The following is a 22569-nucleotide window of genomic DNA, read 5'->3' as shown; positions in this document are numbered from 1 at the left end:
GTGGATTTTTTAGATCAGAATTTTACAAATACGTATTTACAGGTCACTAAAAAGCCACTGTGAATGGCTGCCTGTCCTTTATTGTGCTCCCATGAAGTAACTGAGACTATAGGGCTCTTCATGTGCACATAATACCTGTAAAAATGGGAAGGAATTTCTCTAACTGTATAAATGCAGAGACGCACCACGTTCTGTGCTTGTAAGAGCATTACAGAACAGGTCACTTCAACTAAAAAGGCTGTTGTGATAATCCACATTTCTTAAAAATATCTGTTATCAGCATATGTGATCAATATATGTTATCAGTAATGGATTGATAAGTAAAAACAGGGTACATTCATCTTTGTAGTGCTTTTGGAAGAAAAAGTGAACTCTCTATGGCCTAAATGTGAAGCTGCTAAACTGTTTATCTGTTAGCTCTTGCCTACACCATTGATTCTTTAGTGTAAAACTGGATTAAGGAAGAAAAATTTCTATATTTCTGTTTTTGAGAGGAAAAATATGTAACTTCAAAAAGGCTCAACTTTTCTGGAAAGCAGAGAGAGGTATTTTCAGGAAGTACTCCAGCAGAGCTGATAGCTGATGAGTAATCTGTTAATTGGATTGCTAGGAGCCATACTCTTCTACAGCCTTTGAAGAAACTTTCGTCTGCACAAATTCCTCCATACATGAGTCAGATATTGGAACCCAACATTACAATGTGTTTCTACTCTGAAGAAAGACTTTGGGATTTTGGAGGTTTTTTGTTGCTGTTTAAAAAGATTTTATGAGGCTAACCAAAGTCTCTGCAATTTCCACATTGTATGCGTAAGAGCCCTTGAAGTCTTTCGTGCTGTTGAAGTAAAGAAGATAAGTTAGTGTATCACTTCTTTAATGATATTCCTCTGGTTACTTCCCTTTCAGTAGGTTTGTCCTGGCATTTGTTGTTGGCACTTCGGATGTATCTGTTTTAGATACTCCATGAGCCAGTTCTTCATTACTTTACTGTCCTATAGATACCTATTTTCCTTACAGATATTTGAAGTATAGGAGATAGTGTTGTCTCTATTTTTCAAGTGAGGGACCAGAACACAAAGGAAAATCTGGTGTTAGACATAAGTCTGTGATAGAGCGAGAATCTGAATTAATTTCTCTTGTGCTTTAACGTTCATGGAGTAAATACTGGATTGTTCTTCTGACCAAAAGGAGGGGAAGGCGAGAAGACGACATTTGCAACACAGTCTGAAGCAAATTAAGTGGGAAGACGTGCAGTGAGTGTTATGCACAGATCCACTCTTCCTTGATTCTATAATGGGCGTCTCAATTGAATCTTTTTTTTTCAACAATTTACCAATAATCTAAACCAGCAGATCTTTCATATGTTTTTTTCCAAAAGCTTTTTGTTTCACTAGTTAAGTAATCCATGAGTCATTTGAAATCTCTTCATTGTTGTCTTCAAGGATTTTCGGTTAATAGGGCTTATACAGTATGGCTCATTTGGCTAGAATGGAGCTTGAGTTAATCTTCAAGAGGAAAAGGTAGAGGAAATCCGGTGAACATGTGTGTTAAGTGTTCCAACCATTCTCTGTCCTGTGTATCTCTTCAATTAATTAAAAATAAAAGAAAACAGGAAAGGAAGCATTTGCAGTTGACATTTTCTTTGAGTATTAAATTTGACTTGGGAATGCAATTTTCATCTATAAAAATTTTCATTAAGATCTTACTATATATACATTTTAATGTTTCTTATATGTGTTTTAACATATACTTGTAAATATAATCTGGAAAAACAACTAACAATGAGCAATACTGAATCATACCTGTGAGTCATCAGTGGAGAGCTGTATAATGATAGTGAAGTTTAGACAGGCGAACATTTGGTTCATGTCTCTTTTGGTATCTGTTAAATTTCTTCTTCTTTCTCAATATTTCTGTTGGAAGATGTCCAGACTCAGCGTTTAGGTGCAGTTCCAAATTATGTTAGGCATAGATTTGTTTTAGCTCAAATATAAAAAAGTTACATTTCTAAGGACGAGACTCAAATTTCCTCAGAGTTTAGGGGCTTTGGAAGTTTTGTGTCTTCAGGGTACATTTCTGTACCACTTGGAAGTTTTTCCAACTATCGTTTGAGCTCACAGTATTAAAACAAGCTAAAAAGACTTAATTCTGTCTGTGCTGTAATATCATTGTATGATTTTGTTGACTGTTATTTGAACATGCCGTTGTTACAGTGACAAGTGATTTTTCCTTAAAGAAAAAAGAGTGGCACATATTTCAGCAGATGTACACACTTTCAAAGAAGCTGTTGCCCAGCCACAGGTTGTGTGATTTCTGCATCAGCACATGAGTAATCCTGTCATTCCAGCATCCGATGGTCCTTCCGCTCTTGAATGGCCCATCCTTTCCAACCAGAATGATTCTATGATTCTGTGTGTTTCCTATGAGTCCTCCACTGAATTTTGCTCTAGTAAGAAACATACATACAATCTGTAGCCTGTAGTCCACAGGTGGATAAGCAGCAGCAGGAAGCAGTGTGTGGAGAGCTTGCTATATCCCCTGGAATGTCTCACAGAAAGCCAAAATGCTCACCAACTGCATCTGTATCGCTCAGAACTGCAGGTCATGTCCATCTTCAAGAAATCAGACTTTACACTTCTTGCTCTGGTTTGTGGAGTTCTGCTGTTGCCCTACCACTGCAAATAAACCATGCTGTAGAAGAATGTTTTACTCTTCTTCTCAGGTACATGTGTATCCTCTTTCCATTACACCTTGAAATACCTTATCATGAATTTTTGAGGAGCAAGAGAATGTATTTATCCTGATAAACACAGATGGTTCATTTGTGGTTTTTTTTCCTCTCCTTAACACTTGTGACACAGCACAAATTTGGTTTTTAACACATAAAAAATGTCTTTACGACTGGAAGAACATAAAGGGCTCCTCCTCTCTTGAATTTGGTACAAAACACATTTTGTGCTGCTTCTTAATATATTCTTGAAATAGGCATGCACTGAGATCCCAGAATTCATCCTCCCCAACCCTGTCTGTAGTCCAGCAGTGCAATTACAGTGAATTCTGTTCTAGCTGTGCACTACAAAATGTTAATTCTTTATATGTGCAGAGTGAGGAATTTGGAATTTATATGTCAAGTAAAAAAGTTGTGATGACCTGTTTTCTCTGGATTATAGCAGATTTGGAAAAAACAATTATTTTGGACAGTGCTTCCCTTGAGTTATGTCCTTGAACTATGTCTTCGTGTATGTAAATGTCTCAAAATGTATCTGACATTCCTGGACTCCCTCAAGGCTGGGTTATAGTAACAAAGATTTGGGAGTCTGAATAAATTTCTCTGTAGATCCACAGATCTTCTGCCAATCTGAGTCTTCTTGCTTAGGAATGCTGTACCTTTATGGATATGCATTAGCCTATTGTCTCAGGTTGGGATTGGATTTTTTTTTTCCCTTGAGGTAGCTAATTTGTACCAGAAAATAAAAGGGTTTTGACTATATAGTTTTTCTACCTTTGCTGAAAAAAACCTCAGTTACCTTAGCATACTTTTTGTTACAACTTTATTCATTTCTTGTAGTACTTTTTCAAAGTCATGGGAATTAGAAGAGGAAGTTTTAGACTGGAACTTTTTATCTTTGAAATGGCTTATCCTCTTTGGGCTTCCTGCCTGTACTCATTTCATACCTTGATACAGTTGCCGCCACCATCCCTCCTGCAGTGTCACTCTCCAGTGGCCCCATTGTATTAATCCTGGAACTGCCTCCTCAAAGTAAATTGGATCATCTTTAAGGTTCAGAGAATTTTTTCAGGATGTTATTTCTGGGCAAGCCAATGACCTGATATTCTTTCCTTGAAGAGAATAGACTAGGTTCTGTTTCCATCATACATACTTGTTCTGCATGATTTCAGTACATCTGGCTGAAGTCAGTATTTTAGTCTTTGCTTTAATTTCTTTTCTGTCAAACACCTCCAGCAAATTAGGTTTAGCACTGTCCATCCTGTTCCCCTCAGAATTTTAATGAGCTTGGTGCTGAATACCCAGTGCAGTGCAATTGTATGTATTTGATTTCTACATAATTATTTGTCAAAACTGAATTGCTATGATTCCATTAACATTTGTAATGCATTGCTGTATATCTGCAGGCAAAGCAACATTATGGGGGGAAAAAAACAGATCAAATTTATTCATATGTCACTATAAAATAGATAAACTCTCAACTTTAGGCTGTAAGTGTGGTCTGTGTGCCATATTGTTATGCCCAGTCATTTTTTGACTGGTAGAGAGGGAAGAAAAGCAGGGTAAATATGAACCCTTCTTTACTTGGAGTCCCTTAGGACCTGATCCAGGCATATCTTTCTGTGCCCAATATGCTTGATGATGCCAAAGACATGGAAAGCTGCTTCACGACCACAGCTGAAAGTTCTCATATCATGTGGGAAGCTGGATGTGTGAAAGCAAACTAGCCACCCCTGGCTTCATACCACATGGCCTCTGACTTAAGTAACACCCTCGGCAGGACTGGGACATGAGTGGGCAGAGGGTGGACACACAGTGCTCATGGCAGCCTCCTGCAGGCACCAGCCCGCTGGGGATTGTTCTGCCTCACGTGGCTTGGAGGAGACCTCAGGCTGTGGGCCACCTGTCAAGGTGTACGCACTCAGCCAGGGATTTGGTTTCTCACTTTTCTCTCTTGCTGTACTCAGTCATGTTCCTATGAATTTCAGCAGTGACTCCCCTGGGTGAGGAGTGTGAGACAGCAGAGCCCACGGGGGAGCAATGAACATGGTAGAATGGGGCTATAGGGCAGAAATGACTGCCTGGGGAGTCCTCAGTGTCACACTGGGAGGGACAGAGGTCTCATCCTGGTTCTCTTGGACATGAGAGTTGTTGCATGTTCCCAGCTGTTTGAATAATGCAGAAGTACTGGGCAGGGCACCTTCAGCCCTGTTTGTTAAAGGAGCTTGTTATTCCAGTGAAAAAAAGGGATTATAGAGTAGAAGCCCTCCCACCAGCTGTCTGTCCTAGGAAGGGCTTCTTGGTGAAGAAGGGGCAGGTACCTTAGATGTGTCTGAGTCTCCTTCCATATGCGAAAGGAAAAACTGTAAATATGGAGAGACCATATGGTGCAATTTGATCCTATATAGAACAAACAAGGCTTCATCCAAAGTGATTTAATTTTGGATGTGACATGCTTTGAGTTTCACTAACATTTTCCTATACTAACGTTCTTTTTACACTAGACATTGCCGATAAAGGTGCGTAGCAGATGCCATTTTTTGCTATAGGTTTTTCAGGAATATGAAACAATTTCTGCAGAGTGCCCACATTTGAAATACTCATAGATTTGTGTGTATGACATGCTGATGGCCAAGTACTGACTTTGTTTTTATTCATTCAAAATTTAGTGATGCTCTGAAAAAGAGCTGGAGGAATGGATGGATACCTTATCAAGTATGAATTCTGGTAGAGGTCCATTGCGAGTCTTCCAGATATCAGGCCAAATTGTTCTCTTATGCAACACTGGGCTCTGCAGTCAGCTCTTCTGCATAGCCGAGGAGGTGCTGTTAGTACTTGCTGATAAGCCTTTGCTCTGCTTAGCTCTTTCTTCCCACCGTGTGGGTGGTGATGGAAAAGTGTATGTGTTGGGCTTCTGTCACTGCATGGTGCAGTGTCAGGATGAAAACTGCACAGAACTGCAAAATACAGACAGAACTAGACATGTTTTTTCAAACCTAGAAAAATATTCTTAATAGTGACAGGTTTCTTTTAATAGCTAATGAACACTGAAAAGAACAAAAGGATGGCAGAGAAGCAGTGAAAATGGATAGTTAGTGCTACAAAGTGTTTTTTTTCTTTTGCAGAGTTTCAATGTTGAAGCCTTTAGAAGAGAGTACTTACAGATGTTTGCTTTCTTTCAGGTCCTCAGATTTTGGGACGTTATACACAAAGTTGAATCTACAGCCTGGGATTGCCACTGTTATTGACAATTTCTACATTTGTCCCACCAACAAAAAAAAGGTATGTGACAAAAAAATTACTTTTTATAGTGCAGCTGAGATTCTGCAACTCTGTGAAGTGTGTTTTACAGGTTTTCAAAATATAGGGAAGTCGTTTTCATGAAGTTGCAGATCACGTTATGTGCATTTGTGACATATGGAAATGGGCTATTTATTCTTCCTGAATAATATAGAAAGAAAAAAATGCCTTCATGGAGTCTGAAAACTTTTGAGGCCATTGACTCCTGGAAATTGAGCTTCCATGGAGTTTTGCATGGAAATGGTAAGGGGACTTCTGTAGGTTTTCACACGTCCACACAAATTCTGTGACTAACATTCAACCTCTTAATTCTTTGTGCACAATTTCAAAGTCCTTTGCACGTTCCTTAATATAAAACATAAGGATTGGGCAGGCTGTCATTGAGAATGATATTTATCCTGTGTAAAACGTTAATTAAAAAACCAAACCAAAACAAAAACCCTCTCTGTGAAACTCTTTCTTAAAAAATGTTCCTGCATCATTACTGAACCAAAAAGCTTTTCATGGAGCCTAGGAAGATTAAGTGGACTGTAAAAGTGAGCACAAAATCGACCCATTGAGTGTATTTACAATGGATGTTATATTAGAAGCAACAGGAAGAGTGATTATGAGAAAAAAAACAATAACAACTCATCTATGTCTGCAAAATACCCGTGATTTAAACGACAAGAATTGTGAAATACATTGTGAATAACACAAGCACAGTAGGTCTTTCATGAAATAAGACTTTTTTCTTGATAAGAGCCTTTTAACTCCAGTGTAATACAGAAGCATTGATTTCATGCAGAGGCCACTGATTGGAAGGACAGTGTTAGTTGTGTTTATCTGTCTCTTCTGCTTAATCAAAAATCAGTGGCACTTGGCGAGGCTGCCTGGATGATCAAGTACATATTTTATTTCTCTTGCAATTGTCACTGAAGTTTTTGTGCCCAAGCTGTGCTGTGCCTGAGCTTGGTAATGTGTTTTTAATCTGCTGCAAAGTCAGAAATGATATTTTTGTTTCTTGAAGTGGAACTACCACCAAGCACAAAGTTTCTGCAGTTTGTGTGGCTCAGAGATGAGATCTACTGATGATTTCAAGTCCAAAAGAATAATGAAAAAAAAAACTTTTACCTGTCTCAGTTTCTGCAATAAAGGCTAAAAGTATGAGACGGATAAGAGCACTGCGGAGGATTTTTCCCAGCTCACCAGCTACAGTATAAAAGCCTGCACAAGCAAGGGAGTCAGGGGGTGAGTGACAATGTGGTTGTGCCAGTTGTCTGGCAAAATAAACAGTCATAAGATCACTGCTGAATTTCAAGCCTGAAGGACACACCAATGTTCACAATCTCATGTTAACCCTATATTAGAAAAATCTATATTCTGCTCAAGACAGGTTGAAGTTCTTAGAGATAAAAACCCTGCTTAGTAAACTAATATCATATTGGAATCCATTTGTTACAGAAAGTCCATTTGGTTAGTCATTAAATAAACTATATTTATACTGACTTTTGCTTCTACAAGATGTCATTCAATATTATGCAAACAACAAAAACATCAGACCAGAAAGGATTTCTAAGGCTTGTAAATGATGCCAGAGAGAGACATATTTACATGTGCAAATATACATACATGGTAAAAAAAAGGGTGAAAAAATTGGAGTTAAATTCTGTAGCCAACAGCATCAAACTGGTCTTGGAGGTGTTGCAGTCACAATGTGGCAGGTAAGAAGAAAGTCTCCATGTCATAAGAACTTTGTCAGTCATAATGGCAACTTTTCTGGTCTTGAACATTTGATTAGGACACTAACTAAGAGTACCAGCTGATTTCTCAAAAGTTATTTGGAAAGATGGAAGAAAATGTCTCCCTATCCATCCATTTTAGCCCAATTGCAGTAAGGTGGGATAGAACATTTGGAGCTGTGACTCTCTTTTCTGAGCTGAGCAAAAGATGGTATGGGTTTTTTATCAACCAGTTCCCATCTTTTGAAATGTGCTGAAAATGGAAACTGTGCTGGAGTGCTTACCGTGCATACTGGAACTAAGCATGCACTGTAAATTTAAAGCATAAGTAGACCCATGCTACCACGTAGCATTTAGAGACTGGGAATATGCATGAAAACAGAGATAAAAGACATTGATGGGGATTTTTGGAATACTTTGCATATTAAGCATTATTCTATGCTTTCATTCCATTTACCCACTGTAGACCTCACCTGAGGAAGAACTGATACTGCAAATTTAATGCTTATCATTTCCACCTCAATGTCATCAGAGCATTAACCTCACCTGACTTTAGCTCTGTGGAATTTAGGTGTCTAGTCAAGCCCTCTCCCTCTGCAGTCAATGCAAAAATGTGGATACGTCCAGGCAGTTCATCCTATTAAAGTCGTGGTTCTTTGTAATTGTGAGAGTAAGACTGAATGATCTTGTGGAGGTTCCTATAAATGACTTTGTGACTATTGTAGGTTTGAGCAGAGTCTCACTACAGCTTCCTACAAAGACATACAGAGAGATGGAAGACTTTTTCTTTTGGAATGCAATTAGATAAAATATTTCCTAGAAAGCTCCAGTCTAGTTCTTGGACTGACATTTCTTCAGTTTACCTCTGCTGGTATACCAGCTCCTGGAGTGACATAGAGTTTCATTCAACATGCCTTCTCCACTCTGTGAGCTGCAATTATACCATTCAGACCAAGGAACTTATAAGTGAGCTTTATACAGCAAGTGTGAAATTGTACTGGAAATTTTCGGTCCCTATGAACTGCTTTAGTTTGCATTTTCTTAAGATGGATTGAAAAGGAAAAAAAGTTTATACACAATTCCACAGAATTGTAATGCTGTTCGTGAAGAAGTGCATTAGCAGATGCAGAGGGTACAACAGCATCTTTTTCACATAGTGCTCCATGGGAAAGAGATTGTATAAAAAACCCCCAAAAGTACAAGGTAAACTACAGGAATGCTGGGGACTTTGAACTAGCTGGTAGAAGGAATTTATAAACACTACTGAATCCATGCAAACAAGTGGCACATTCCTTTTCTCTCTTACCTTTCTATGAACAAGTTGCAATGAGTACTGTTCATGGGTCTAAGAGACGAATCTGGAAGGAGTTGTATCAAGGTCATGTCTACACAATCTTTTGACGATTGAGGTAAATTCATTCAGTCTGAGTCTTTTTCTGTCTGAACGCAGCAGAACTCTGATGCAGAAATTGTGTTACTGTGGTTACCACAGGACTCAAGCTATGAAACCCAGTTTTGACAAGAAATGATGACAAAACTCTGAGGGCAGAGCTTTAGAGGGCTTTGTGTATCGCTCTGAATGGGCCTTTCTGATGAAATCATGGGGTGGAGTTGTGAACTGTGTCTGTATTGTTTGTGATTCAGAGCTGAGTTGCACTCAGCCAGCAGCACAAGTAGAAGACATTTGCACCTACCTGCAAAAGACCATGTAGGCTCACCCTAAATGCTGTGAAACAGTAGAGTAATAGATGAGGTAACACTGTAATTACTGTTCACGCTTCATAAGGATGCATTAATATTTGCTTTGCATTTTGACTGCTTTTAGTAGGATAAACCTGCAGTCAAAGACACTGAAACTTATTCTGAAGTGGTTTTGGAAAGTTGTAGGGTAAGGAAAGCAAGTTCTCTTGGTAGGCTCTCTGAGGCTAACTTCTCCATTTGAAGCACTTTTTCATTCATCTATGACATAAATTAACCTTACTCTGTGTAGGCCTTGAAGTGCTGTGCATTGATAAGGGATGTTCCTGCACTTTAAACAACAGAACTTCGGTAATTATCTCCTTTTCAGTAATTACTCTATGCCGATAGCATCAAACAGTGCAGGCATCCCATAATGTACCATGTGAGGGAAATAACTTGATCTGATTCCTCTATTTTTCAAAACAGCATTGTAATTGTGATTTAGAAGGTGACGCACATGATTCATGGAGTATGGGATTATGCTTTCCATAGTATCAATCTGGAGTCGGCTGAACAAAGTAAATTCTTTCTACAGAAGACAAAAGTTAGCAGAATTCATCTTCACTAAGCTAAATTATCAACAAAATATTTAACATTTTTATAGGGCATATATATACTGTTGGATGTAGAAATTACGTATTTGCTTTAATTCTGTTTTTATAGTCTTGCTGGGGAGGAGTTGAATGAACAGACCGATTTTTTCCCACATTCAGTGCATATTTTAATTTTCGTTGGTGCTAATGCAACTTGTGCATCCATCCTTCTGTTTATATGCTTCTGGAAAAGAGGCAGCTAAGCAGTGTATATTCAAGCTTCTCATCTTAAGAGGAAATAAATGTTGATTGTGCATATACTGACTTATTAGTTAAATGGGTTGATCCCTTACATTTCCCAGCTGTTACGATAACGAATAGTTGCAGGTTTTTCCAAATTAAAAAGCAAGATGACAAACGTGTTTTCTTGCTTGACAAACCATGCAGAAGACTTAAAATAGTAATAAGGATATAGGCTATCTTGTACAATATTTTAACTCCTGATACTTTAAAATAGTATGAATTACACATGATCACAAAAGGGTATTTGCTACAGCTATAAAAGCATTTCCCGAGATGCAACTGGGTTGAGCAATGTTTATAAGCACTTATAGGTAAACGCAGTCCTACAGCATTTTGACATTTGTCGTTCAGAGCAAAACAATCGGTAGTGGAAGTTGTCAAAATGCAGTATGACTGCATTTACTTGTAAGGAATAATTCTACTCAAGTATTAGTTTCCTTAGAGACCATTCCAGAGTGTCTGCAAACATACAGAGCAGAATTATCTTGCACTTTTATTAGTAGAAGTTGTCAACTATGGAATATTCCTTTCTATAACCCGAGTAGTTACTTCAGGAAGATTTCACTGTGAAATTGCAGAATATGAGTCTGTATATTGTGATGCATCATCTCTCTACCATGATGCGTTCTTTCCTTATCAGCAGTGTCACCATTCAGTTTTATTCTAGTGATGCACCACCAGAGCACTGATGTAATCTGACTGCATCGCTTTGCTTAAGACTTCTGTCTGGAACTGTGCAGTTCATCTTCAGATTTTCCAGATGATTCCAGAAGTATGCCCAGTAATCAGTATTTGTTTTCCACCCATAGTTTGCTGGTAAGTGGATTGCTGTGAGAGGCAGTCCTATGCAGAAATCCTAGAATTTATTTGCACGCAGTTGATGAGCAGTTGCCTAGTTGATGGTCAGTCTAGGAAGCTATTAAATGGAACTAAATAAGTTAAAACAGCCAGAGCTTCCCTTGAGCTGTTAGCTAGGAGTCAGATGTTCATGCAGCACTGCTGAAACCAAGCCATACAGGGAGAAGATCAATCACAAGGAATCTGGCTATTAGAAAAGTATTTGAGCTAAGTACTGGCTAAATGGAGGCTAGGAACTACAGCTTTCCCTGTCTGATTCCTGCTATGTTTGAGAAATCAGAACTTTTTCACGCTTTGTATATAACATCAAAAATATATAACTCCTATGTGATTTTCATATTCTAACTCCTTGTAACACTGCCAGTGAGTGAAAGGTAGTAGCAGTGTTACTGTTGTATTTAAGTATACCCTCTCTCTCAAGACAGTAGATTATGAATGCATTTTTCTATATAGTATGATGGAGAAAGGTTTGGTTTGGTTTCCATAAAAAATTTGCAGATGCTTTCTGTACATTTGTCCATCCCGGTCTTCTACATATGGAACTAGAAAGGACTCCCCAGCTCTTCTTGATTAAATGCATTGCTCTCTTTGAATACTTTTCTGCATGCATGTTACCAAAACACTGAACCGTGCACTCTGAAGCTGCCTCTGGAACTTTTTGCTTCACTTCTGCTCCCTTTGACATACAAATGTCTTATCGTCCAGCACCTGGAGTAGACTGTATTCAAAGGCTGTACCTCATTTAAAAAAAGAAAAAAACCACAACCCACAAAAAACCCCAAACCAACAAGGGCAAGTGTCATGAGGATGGAGCCAGGCTCTTCTCAGTGACATCCCTTGACAGGACAAGGGGCAATGGGTGCAAGCTGGAACACAGGAGGTTCCACTTAAATTTGAGGAAAAACTTCTTTACGGTGAGGGTGACTGAACACTGGAACAGGCTGCCCAGAGAGGTTGTGGAGTCTCCTTCTCTGGAGACATTCAAAACCCGCCTGGACGCGTTCCTGTGTGATATGGTCTAGGTAATCCTGCTCCGGCAGGGGGATTGGACTAGATGATCTTTCGAGGTCCCTTCCAATCCCTAACATTCTGTGATTCTGTGATTCTGTGAAACGTGGCTAACAGTACAAGTGAACAGTAGACTGCCATGACTAGTAGGTTTGCCATAGTATGTAGGATAATTACTTGTCAAGGTAGAGGGTGTGTGGGCTAAATGGGTGCACACTTGAACAGACATTCTGTGTTATTATTTAAACCTATAATTTATTTGATGGTTAATGTAGAGATTTCAATTGAATTATTTGAAATTGACCTTCTGGTGTGATTTTGTAGCCTAATGTGCAACTTTCGCATTCTTTTGTGCTCAGGCATACAATTATTCTAAGGAAAAATAGTCCTGTCTTTACTGCATGCTTATTATAGATTCTTTTGTTTGTTTTTATGAATTTCCTGTCTAAAACTCATTAATCATAAAAGCAGACCAACAACTACCAAAAAGCCTTAATGTTAAATTAAGTTTGCTGTAGTGAAGCCAAAAATAAAAAGACTAGTTGGTGGGAGTACAACATAAAAAAGATTTATGTGAAACTGGAAAAGACCTGTGAGCAAGTGTTAAGAGACCATTGTGCATATGATTCTGCACTTGAGAGACATCCATTTCCCTCACAGTAATTCTGGGAAGAGAAAGAATCCAAGCATCATATTTTCAGCAAGGTTTTATTTCCTGTTATGATGAGCAAGGATCATTGCTTGGAGAAGTAGGAACAGTCAATCAAGAGCATGTAGTAGAAAGCAGGTCTGAAGCTACCCTCAGCACCTGCAGCAATATGTGCTGCTGAGTGGGTGGCTGGTCAGAGAGGAGCTGTAAATGGGAAAGCATAATGTTCTGCGCCAGAGGGGTTTTAAGATCTGGGATTTTGATTTGGTATGTCTGAAAATAAGGGCAATTTTGCAAAATGTAGACAAGGCTGTCATTGCAAAGCTCTTTATTTTAAAAAGTAGATTCTTGTACTTAGGCCCAAATCTAAGTCTGAGCCATACTCCAGAGAAAAATCTAGGGGGGTGGTGGTAGATTTGCTGTGCAGGGCACTAGGCAGGTTGTGTGTTTCCCTTGTCCAGCTTGCCCATGGGCTCATTGACCTGAAAGTACTTCTTAATTTCTTCTCTGCTTGACATAACACCTAGGAGGAAAACAAAAATCAACTAATCAACCAAAATTGTTTGCGGTAAGTCTCTAGACCTGAGTGAGACCTAGGCTTTTCTCCAGCGTGGTAGAGACTTCCTTGTGTCCTAGCTAGAGCTACAACTGTCTTCTAATCAACAGAGAAATGAGAATATCACCCTGAAAGATTTTCTGATGCAATATGGAGCTTGCAGAATTAAATATAACAGGGAGGCAAATTATGATATATGGGATAGTGTCCGAAGGAGAAGGTGTCCATATGAAGAGTGAATAGAGAGTTACCAGTTCAGGGTTACCTGAAATCTGTGGTAGATAGAACCAGAAAGGAAGAGGTAGTTATATTAGCAGTGCTGAAAAGGAAAGAGGAGAAAAGAGAGAGAAGCTAATTGTAAAGAGGAAACGGTAAAGGATTAGTGGCAAGCATCTTACAGTACTTAGTAAGTATTTAATTGGTTGCCCAGTGTGCTAGGATGAAATGGGTACAGTTAAGTCTATAGAACAGAGTCAGGTTTCTGCTAAAACTGGCATACACAAGATGAGGTTTTTCTGTGATTAATTTAGATTATTTATATCTATGGCAATTATCCTGTCTGTTGAGATTACTTTCATCTAATTATTTACTGAGCATCACAAGATGCCTAGAGGCTTGTATCAAGGTTACCATGTTGCAGAAGGGAGGAAATTGGGAACTCTTTCATCTTAACTCAGAGTCTAACCGCAGCAACTAACCATGAGGACAATGTTAAGGAGGTTATATGAAAACTTCTAAACAGTATTTGAAGAAAGATAAATAATACTGTTCAGGAGGTCTGCAAGGACAACGTACAGTAGGCATATTCCCTAGCCAGCCAGAAAATAATGGTGTAGTGTGTTTGAAACATATTCATCATGCTTGCTGATGCGTCTTCTGCATCTCCTGGAGACCTGTGCGTTTCCTGCTCATTTCCCCAATGATGGAACGGCAGCACGAGTCCCAGCTTCCATGCTTCATGCTCTGCTAGCATTTTCCAATCTACTGATGTGTCAAATTCTGCTTCTCTTCACTGCAGCTGTTCGACTTCCCTCCACTCGTGCTGACCACACAAACTCCTCTGGCTCTCTCAGGAGCAGAGATGCAGCAGGATTTTTTTCCCTGGGGTTGGCATGGAAGCACAGTGGAACTGAGCAGGGTTTAAATAGCTGCCACGGCCATTTTGCAGAGCGGGCAGCGTGCTTGCCCTGCTGAGAATCCCATGGCTGCTGCCCACCTACACTGCCAGGAGTAAAACTGCTGCTTAAACAGTCAGCTGCTGCAGTCTTGCTGTCATGGCACAAATATTTGTACAGGACTCCTAAACTACTGTGAAAGTTAAGTATTCCAGTGATTTTGTTTATTCTAATCTCTTGGTGGCATTTACTAGAAGGGATGAATGTAACCGATTGCTTGCCTGTTTCTAATTCTGAAATGAGCCCTGATTCCCAGTAGCCCCAGCACCCTGCAGCAGCAAACTTCTACTGGAAAGGCAGGACCTGTGTGACAAATACGTTTTAATCATATCCTTCTCAAGCAGCCTGTACCCATTTATTTGAATATAGTCATCAAAAATTCGTCCAAACATAAAACAGGATTTTTTTTTTTTTAATTTCACACTATGTTTTTCTGTCAGGCAGATTCTTACCCCTGGAAACTGAAATCTGTTATGTTTAACTAAGCCACCTCTGAAGCCTTCTTGATGGTGGCCTCTTTCAGGCTTGTGCTAGAGACAGGTTTTTTCCATCTGTGGGAATAACACACTGGGTTGCTGTCATCCCTTCATAGCAGAAAATTGCCGTCAAATGAATGGTGGATTCTCACTAATACCTGATTTGGTTTTGAGGAGGGATCTTCTGCAAGCTTGTTTTGTTTTGTGTCTAACCAGTATTTCTCTCTTCTCTCTTGTTTTCATAATGATTTTTCGCAACCTTTCATCACCTCTTTCTGTCCTTCTGTCTCTTAATCTCTTTCCAACGCTTTCTTGTTTTCCTGCTTTTCTTTCCTCCATTTCTGAGCATTACTCCTTTCTACACCTCATAAGTAGATTCTGGACCAAATTAAGCTTTTTTCTTTCATATTTACAATTACTAAATAAAAATATTATTTAGAAGAATGTAGCTAATGGTCTATGTTTCTATTCAAAAATCACAGTTTTCTTGGGATAATAATAAAACTGCTGACACATCCCTAACTATAATTCATAAAATGAATCTCTTCGACAGCAGTAGCAGGATGATTCGATCAGGGAGCTGTTAGCCAGGAGACCTGACTTCAGTTTCTATGACCTTGAGCAAGACTGAGCCTCCCTGAAGCCTGACTTCCCATTGCCTTGCACCTTGTAATATCATTTGCCTTGTGCAAAACCACTGTGACGTGACATGATTTGACAGTCTACCTTGAGGTCAGATTACAAGGTTTTGCAAAAAGTATAGAATTAGTCTGGTTCAGTTTCCTTATTTATAAACTTAAGACAATAATACTGAAGTCTGCAGAGCACCTGTGATCCTTAAATAAATGCTAAGTATTTTCATGATCCCATTTCAAGAGGAATGCATGTTTGTAAGGTATTTTTTGCGTCACATCCCTGCAGTACTGAACAGCATTTTAAGATTTGCAGCATGCTGAAAATAATTGTTATAAATATATTCCTATATTTTTCAAGATTGTTCAGCATTTATCACCTATGGCTGGTTCAGGACATAGGTAATAATTTTAATATAATGGTAGTACTTCTATTCTCACATAAATGGGGAAATTAAGCTACTTGCCCCAAATGGAACAAGATTAATTTCTGCTGCAATTGCTGGATCTACAATTTACAAGTTTACAATCTTAGTCCTCTAAACAATGCTATCATTCTGGACATTGAAACAACTTTCAGATTTGACTTTGAAATGCTGTCATTCTTTTCTGGAAGACAGTAAATCCACGCAAGGAGATCTGGTGGAAAGGTCTGGTGAGGGAGGTGTCTCAGGTAGCACTGAGGGATTGTGGATTGTTTATCTTGTAAAACTTGGTGCCAAAAATGGACGACTGCTAGTTGCATAAAAAGCTGTCCTTTCAGTGTAACTATGACTACAGGAATCAGACTGGGATCCCTGGGAATAAGCATACATCTCATGTCAATTTAAGATATTAAATGCACTGGAGTCATCCTTCTTTAGTGCTAATATATGTGCTCTTTGTTTCATTCAGCCATACCTGTGAACTAATTTTTTTACACATTGCATCAATTTATAGGGTTTTCTGTGTTTAAGTGCTTTTACAGTTTGTTTGTGATGCCGTTCAGGCAGGCATAAATTAGTGGGGGTTTGGCTAAATGTTCCAGTCTGTCCGTGAGAATAATTGTGTCTTGCACTTTGTTCTTTCTATGGGCTCCAGCAAGGGCAATGGTTCTCTTACTGCAGCTGAAGGTTTGAGAGATGCTTTTCTGCGCTGCAAGGTGCTGTAACACAGGAGCAGGAGATCTGGCCTCCATTTTTTGCATCTTTGTTACGCAGAGTTCAGGGATAGAGGGTTTCTGCTGGGCTTTGGCATTGCAAAGCCCAAAGGCTCCTCTGAAACTGTCCCATGCTGTATATTATTGAAAGGTCCAGCCATAACTTTTCACTTGTCTTAAGCAGACAAAGTCTATAAAACTGTCCTTTCCGGAATAAAATGTCATTCAGGAGGTAGTAATGTTCCATTCTAATATTGCTTAGTATATTGTAAGAACATATTAAAATCACTTGTGAGTTGTACTCTGCCATAAGATCTCAAAATTGTATATGCGCGCAGATGATTTGGTGTCTCCTGTTAATAGCTTTGGGAATTCTGAAGAGGTTATAGGATTTCCCTTTTACACGTGTGGAAACAGAAAGATGTAATTGACTTGCCTGGGAAAGAAATGAGAGAAATTTGACAATATGCCACATGTCTAAGCCAGCCTTTCAGCTTGAAGCACAAAACTACCCATTTGCTCCTCAACAAAATAATAGATTAATTAAATCAAATACATTTTTGCCAGTTCGAGGGAGAGTATGGGCTTGTAGAAGGTCTATCAATACCATAAATATTATCAGTAATCAAATATATGAAAGCTTATTTTTGAAAAAAAGTCAGAATAGTTAATATTTCCAGAATGAAGAAATAAAAATTGGGAACTATTTTCAATGGTAAGATCATAATTAGCTTTAAGCAAGGACCAAGTAGATTTTTAGACTTTTTTGTGTTATCGTTTTGGAAGATTAAATAGATGAATACACAGAATTTGATAAAATATTCTGTAGTACCTCTTCTAAGACTAAAGATGTGACTTCTGAGCTGAATTTCTTAATAACTTTATAGAAAATTATCTGTGATGATAGCGAAATAAGTTTTAAAGCTTTTCTAAAGTGTTAGAAGCAATTTGAAGTACATCTTTTAAAAGTTATACTTGGAAACAAAGAAGGGAGCTGAATTTACATCTAGGATCTTAATTCATATACTCCATTGGAAAACATTGGCTCTGTTTCTGCACAATTAATAGAATTCTCTCTTTATTAGCACTTAACTGCTATAAACCAGTTACCATGTAAAACATGGCCGTGTTAGGATAAGGTCAGAAATGTTTATCAATACTCTGAAAACTTCTGAAAAAATTATATCCTGACTTACAGATGAAAATAAAAAATTGGAAAAGAGTTGATGGAGCCAAGATAAGGTAAAACAGATGAGATTAAGTGAAATATTTTGTTTAAATTGTGAATCTCTTAAATGTAGCATTTTAAAAGTATGCCAAGGTTTACTTATAAAAGTAATAAATACTCCTAATTAAAATTAGTATTTGAATTGGGAAACTTGTCAAAATTAAAATGTGCATTGGAAAATACTGCCTTTGCCACTTCAGCGTTTTCTGACCAAAATTTATTTTGTCTGAAAGTGCCCTGGCATTTTAATAGTCAGTAAAGGGCCAGATTCTTATACCTTTTTTTCTCAGATAGCTGGTAAATTTTTGATTTACATAATATTTATAACTCTGAGTTTATCTCAAAGCTATAATGTATTCTGCTTTACTTATATATTTTTCTCTCCATGGGATTCTTTCATTTGTTAATAAGGGGATTATCCTCTTCCGCTTTTTATAAACTAAGACGTTAAGAGGCAAATTCATCAGACTGATGCTCACAGTCTGCAGGCGACAACACTATGTTTTTCTTTTTTTCCTGTATATAGTTGTCCATGATTTAGGTAATTGCCAGTTATTTAACATTTTTGAACATTTTGATAGCACACTGGGTTTAGTTTTAGGTGATTTTTTTGCCCTCTCTCTTGTCTGCTCTCTTTGACTGGAGAAACTACTGCAGCTTGTCAGTGCCTGAGGTTGGACATTTCACTGTTCCTTAATGCTACTGTGTCACCTGCCACTGCATTTAAGCCATGTTCACAAATGTAAGCTAAATATCACCCAGGTAAAAACCAGAGAAAGGCTAAATCTCTAAATGTCGCTGCTAGCAAATAAGTTTATTTAAAAATCACCAAGTGATGTGGTGGCAGAACCCAAGAGTCCCCCTTTCTGCCTTCTCTGCAGGTCAGTTTATAAGCTTCAGCTAACAAAATTATCCCTGGAGAACATTGCGGTTGTAAACTGGCAATGAATGACAGCTACTGTGGTAGGGTCTACAGGCTTTTACCAGAAATCTCAAAAAAAAAGGTCTATTCTCAAGGCTGTAGACATTTTTAGTAGATCTTAGAAAGGTGAACAATAACATAAGAATGCACAATGAATTTTCAGTCCACTTTTTGATCCAGTAAATATATGTTGATGGCTGCACAGTAAGATGTTATTGTGCTTTTTCCCTGAAGGGTTTGAGTTTCCAGTTTATTTTCATTTTTTAAGGAACCACAAAAATCAGGAGGAAACCTCCAATTTAGTCTTGCCCAGCTTTGTTGTAGTATATTATATGGTAATCAGGGGTACTCCAGCTTGATGACCTTTTGTCTGGGGCTGTTGTTTAACAATGTACAGTGCTGCAACCTGGGCCTTAATGTGTTTTGAGTATTGATTTTCCAGATAGGGAAAACGGCAATAATGACCTGGGGAGGTTTGGCATTGCTGTGACCTGGTTTGCTTTTATTCCTTATGGCTCTAGGCAAAGCAGTCAGCTCCTGGGAGTGACACGACTGCTGGAAATGGCATGTCTCTCCCCACTTTGCTTGTGGGAAAGCCCTGAAAATGTGTTTCCCTGGTGTAACTGGCTCTCCCTCGAGCTTTCCTTTCTAGCTTGTTTCCGTTCCACTTCTCTTTTTCTCCTCCCGTCCTTCCAGCTTCAGATTGGCCTGGAGGGGGCTTTTTCCGGCACCCTCACCCCAGAAGCAACCCCATTCAGGTCAGCCTGTATTGCTGGGCAACCTTGCACAGGCACTGCCAAACACTGCAGCATCAGAAGCTGAGGGAGTCACATGTTGGATGCAAAATTGCATATCGTATACAATTTCAGTCAAGAATCACCTCAAAATGGTGCTCTGCTTTCTTGATGTATGGTTTCTTTCCTTTGGGCAAAGAAATGCGCTGGCATTATCTTGTTTAAATCTCTATGTAAATTCACTTCTTCCCTTTCTAAAGCTCTAGGGTATGAATCCTGTTCACACTGGGGTACCATGGTGATGCGTGACTTCCAAATACCGAAGACAAAAAGTGTGATAATGGTTGCTGTGGTGTTCTTAATACCCTCGTGATCCTCTTTATATGAGACTAGTTCTATGTGAAGAACCTATGATCCAGACTAAATGCTCCCCATGCCAAAGGAACAACAATACGGGGAGCAGTGGTGCCTCATGGGGTTGAGTTGGTGACTGATGTCACTACTCCAGGTTTCTAAAGCTATGTCACCAGATGTCTGTCTTTGTGATCCTGGGTATGTTTACTTGATCTAAAAGACTCTTTGTAAATGGAGTTCTCTCACGTGAATGAGGTTACTTACCGACTATTTCAGAATACAGTATATTGTCAATATTTGTTCATCACATGTAATGGTGGGTATGCAATATTTATAGTCTTTCCATAAGGATTACCATTGGGAATAGCGGTGTCACAACCAATCGCCTCAGCTACTACTTATAAAAGCCAGCTCAGTTACCATACCTCGGTTGGAATAATCTAGCCCTGCATTAGAAGTATAATACCCAGTAAACACAATGCAGTTGATGCCTATTTGAAGAGAACTCACTCATTTCAAAAGTCTCAGGGGACAAAATAAGTTATTTGTGTGGCTGAATTGCTGAACAATAGCGAAGCTGTTTGTTATCTGAAGTAACAGGACAGCATATGTTTCACTGCAGTGTGGCTGGCAGCCTAAAGCCTTGAAAAATATGTTCTTGTCTTCAGGGGAGCATAAACATCAACTTTCTGCATCTCAAGAGGTGTTAAAACAACATCTGACGAGTCAAGTTGCAATCAAGTGAGCCTTGCTAGAGAAGAGCAAGCAACATATTCAAAATTTTGGCAACTGTCATTTCACCTTTGCCTTTTTTAATCAGAGAACATCCACTGTGATTTCTCACAAGTTTTGTTGGGCTTTACAATAAAGAAAGATGCCCTGAGCTGTTCTCTCTCTCTCACCCAACCATCTTGAAATTTTAACCTTATAAGTGAAAATAAAACAAAAAGTTAAAATACAGTTTGTATTTTAGCTTCTATTCTCTTACCTGTTAAAAATTACCGAGTTTGTCAGCTAAGTTTTACTGAGTTAGTCACCAAAGGGGAGACCTGTGGAACCTGTCTTTATTCTGGAAAAATTAAATTGTCAATTTTTATTTTTAGCATTTTGAAGAACACTTTGCCAAACAAATATCCTGAAGAGTCAATTCTGCAGATGTCCGTAGTCCTAAATTTGTCATGTTTCTGTTCAGATACGCCATGCCATCTGTTTTCATGATTATAAGAAGCCTGTTGCGTGTAACCCTTTGGGTAGTTTAGAGTTTGTATTTTTTGGTAAAGTTATCAGTCATGCCCACATTTTTAGCAGCCTCACACTGGCAAAGAAGAAGAGACAGTAATCGTTAGAGACTTTTTATGCCCAGCAGCTTGCAAACACTGGAAAATAGTCAGTCCTTGTACAAGATAGAGATGAAAGGTGTGTGAAATGTTTTTCAGACCATATGTTTTCTAGAAGGTCAAGCAATTTCATCACCAGCATTAGGCAAAGATGAAGGACTTCATGTGCTGCTGAAGAAAACAGCCCAGTCAAAAGAAGTAACAGTCAAGTATGCAGAGGAGTGACGTGCTTTGGTTGGATCTGTAATTCCATTATGCTGTCTGAGTAAAAGGTGTGTGGTAAAGGAGTTTCACAGCAGAGCCTGAACTGCCGATTCTTCTCTGGAAGCACAGGGAAAGAGAAACCGTGTTCTGTCCAGGCTCAGCTGGCTGAGGTTGGAAGCAGAGGTTGGTTCCACAACACCTAACTGTGGATAGTTCACTGGAAGAGCCTCAGCTGGGACTATGACACAGTCATTAGTGGAGAAATTGATAACCATGTTGGTATCAAATGTTCAGACTGTTCCAGTGTTTTGGAGTAATTAACAGCTTCATCACTTGAACATGCTATTGTGAACTAATCAGCTCTTATTGTGGTGTCATGCAGTATTCTTGCACATCCATTTAGAAGTAATTGCAACATCAAGTAAAAAGGTAGATAACTTGAGACCTGCTCCTGTTTATGTTTTGCTTGATCTCAATCAAACCTGCTATGCTTAGTTTCCTACCTTATCCTTTGCATTAATTTGTCAGTACTAGTCCTTGCTGAACAGGATGTAGGCAAGTGGGAGGAGATGCCTTAGATGTGAAGCTTCTCATTTCTAGTGTTTTTTTGTTTCAGAATTCCTTTTTTTCTCACAGAAGTGATGTTTATAGCGGAAATTAAGAAGGATTTAAGGAAACCTTTTCATCTTTTGCTTTCTTGCCATGTTGAGAAATTATCACCAAAAGTGGAAACACTGACCTTTTCTTCAACCAATACACATTATTTCAATATATGTTGGCTAAAACTGCTTGGTTTTGCCATACCTATTACATCATGGGGAAATTGTTACATTAGGATGGCTAATAATTACCTCAATGAATGATATCCTATTTCATTAGCATACTGTTGCATGTTAATGGCAAGGTAAATGACGGTTTGCATTCTGTTGACATTTTTATATAAATACTTGGTCATGTTCTCAGGGGCAGTGGTTCG

The 22569-nt window shown here is 38.7% G+C and overlaps 1 protein-coding gene across 1 annotated transcript in view; it reads left to right on the top strand.

Annotated features, from left to right (window-relative positions):
* SORCS2 (sortilin related VPS10 domain containing receptor 2) overlaps nucleotides 1-22569 on the top strand; it is a 596489-nt gene that overhangs the window by 335156 nt on the left and 238764 nt on the right. The window contains exon 3 of the mRNA XM_068403090.1: nucleotides 5908-6007. Within this exon, the coding sequence (XP_068259191.1) occupies nucleotides 5908-6007 (100 nt within the window). The remainder of the gene's footprint in view (nucleotides 1-5907; nucleotides 6008-22569) is intronic.

Source organism: Nyctibius grandis, chromosome 6 (genome assembly GCF_013368605.1).
Source record: "Nyctibius grandis isolate bNycGra1 chromosome 6, bNycGra1.pri, whole genome shotgun sequence".
NCBI classification, from domain to species: domain Eukaryota; kingdom Metazoa; phylum Chordata; class Aves; order Nyctibiiformes; family Nyctibiidae; genus Nyctibius; species Nyctibius grandis.
This window is presented reverse-complemented; position numbering and strand designations above follow the sequence as displayed.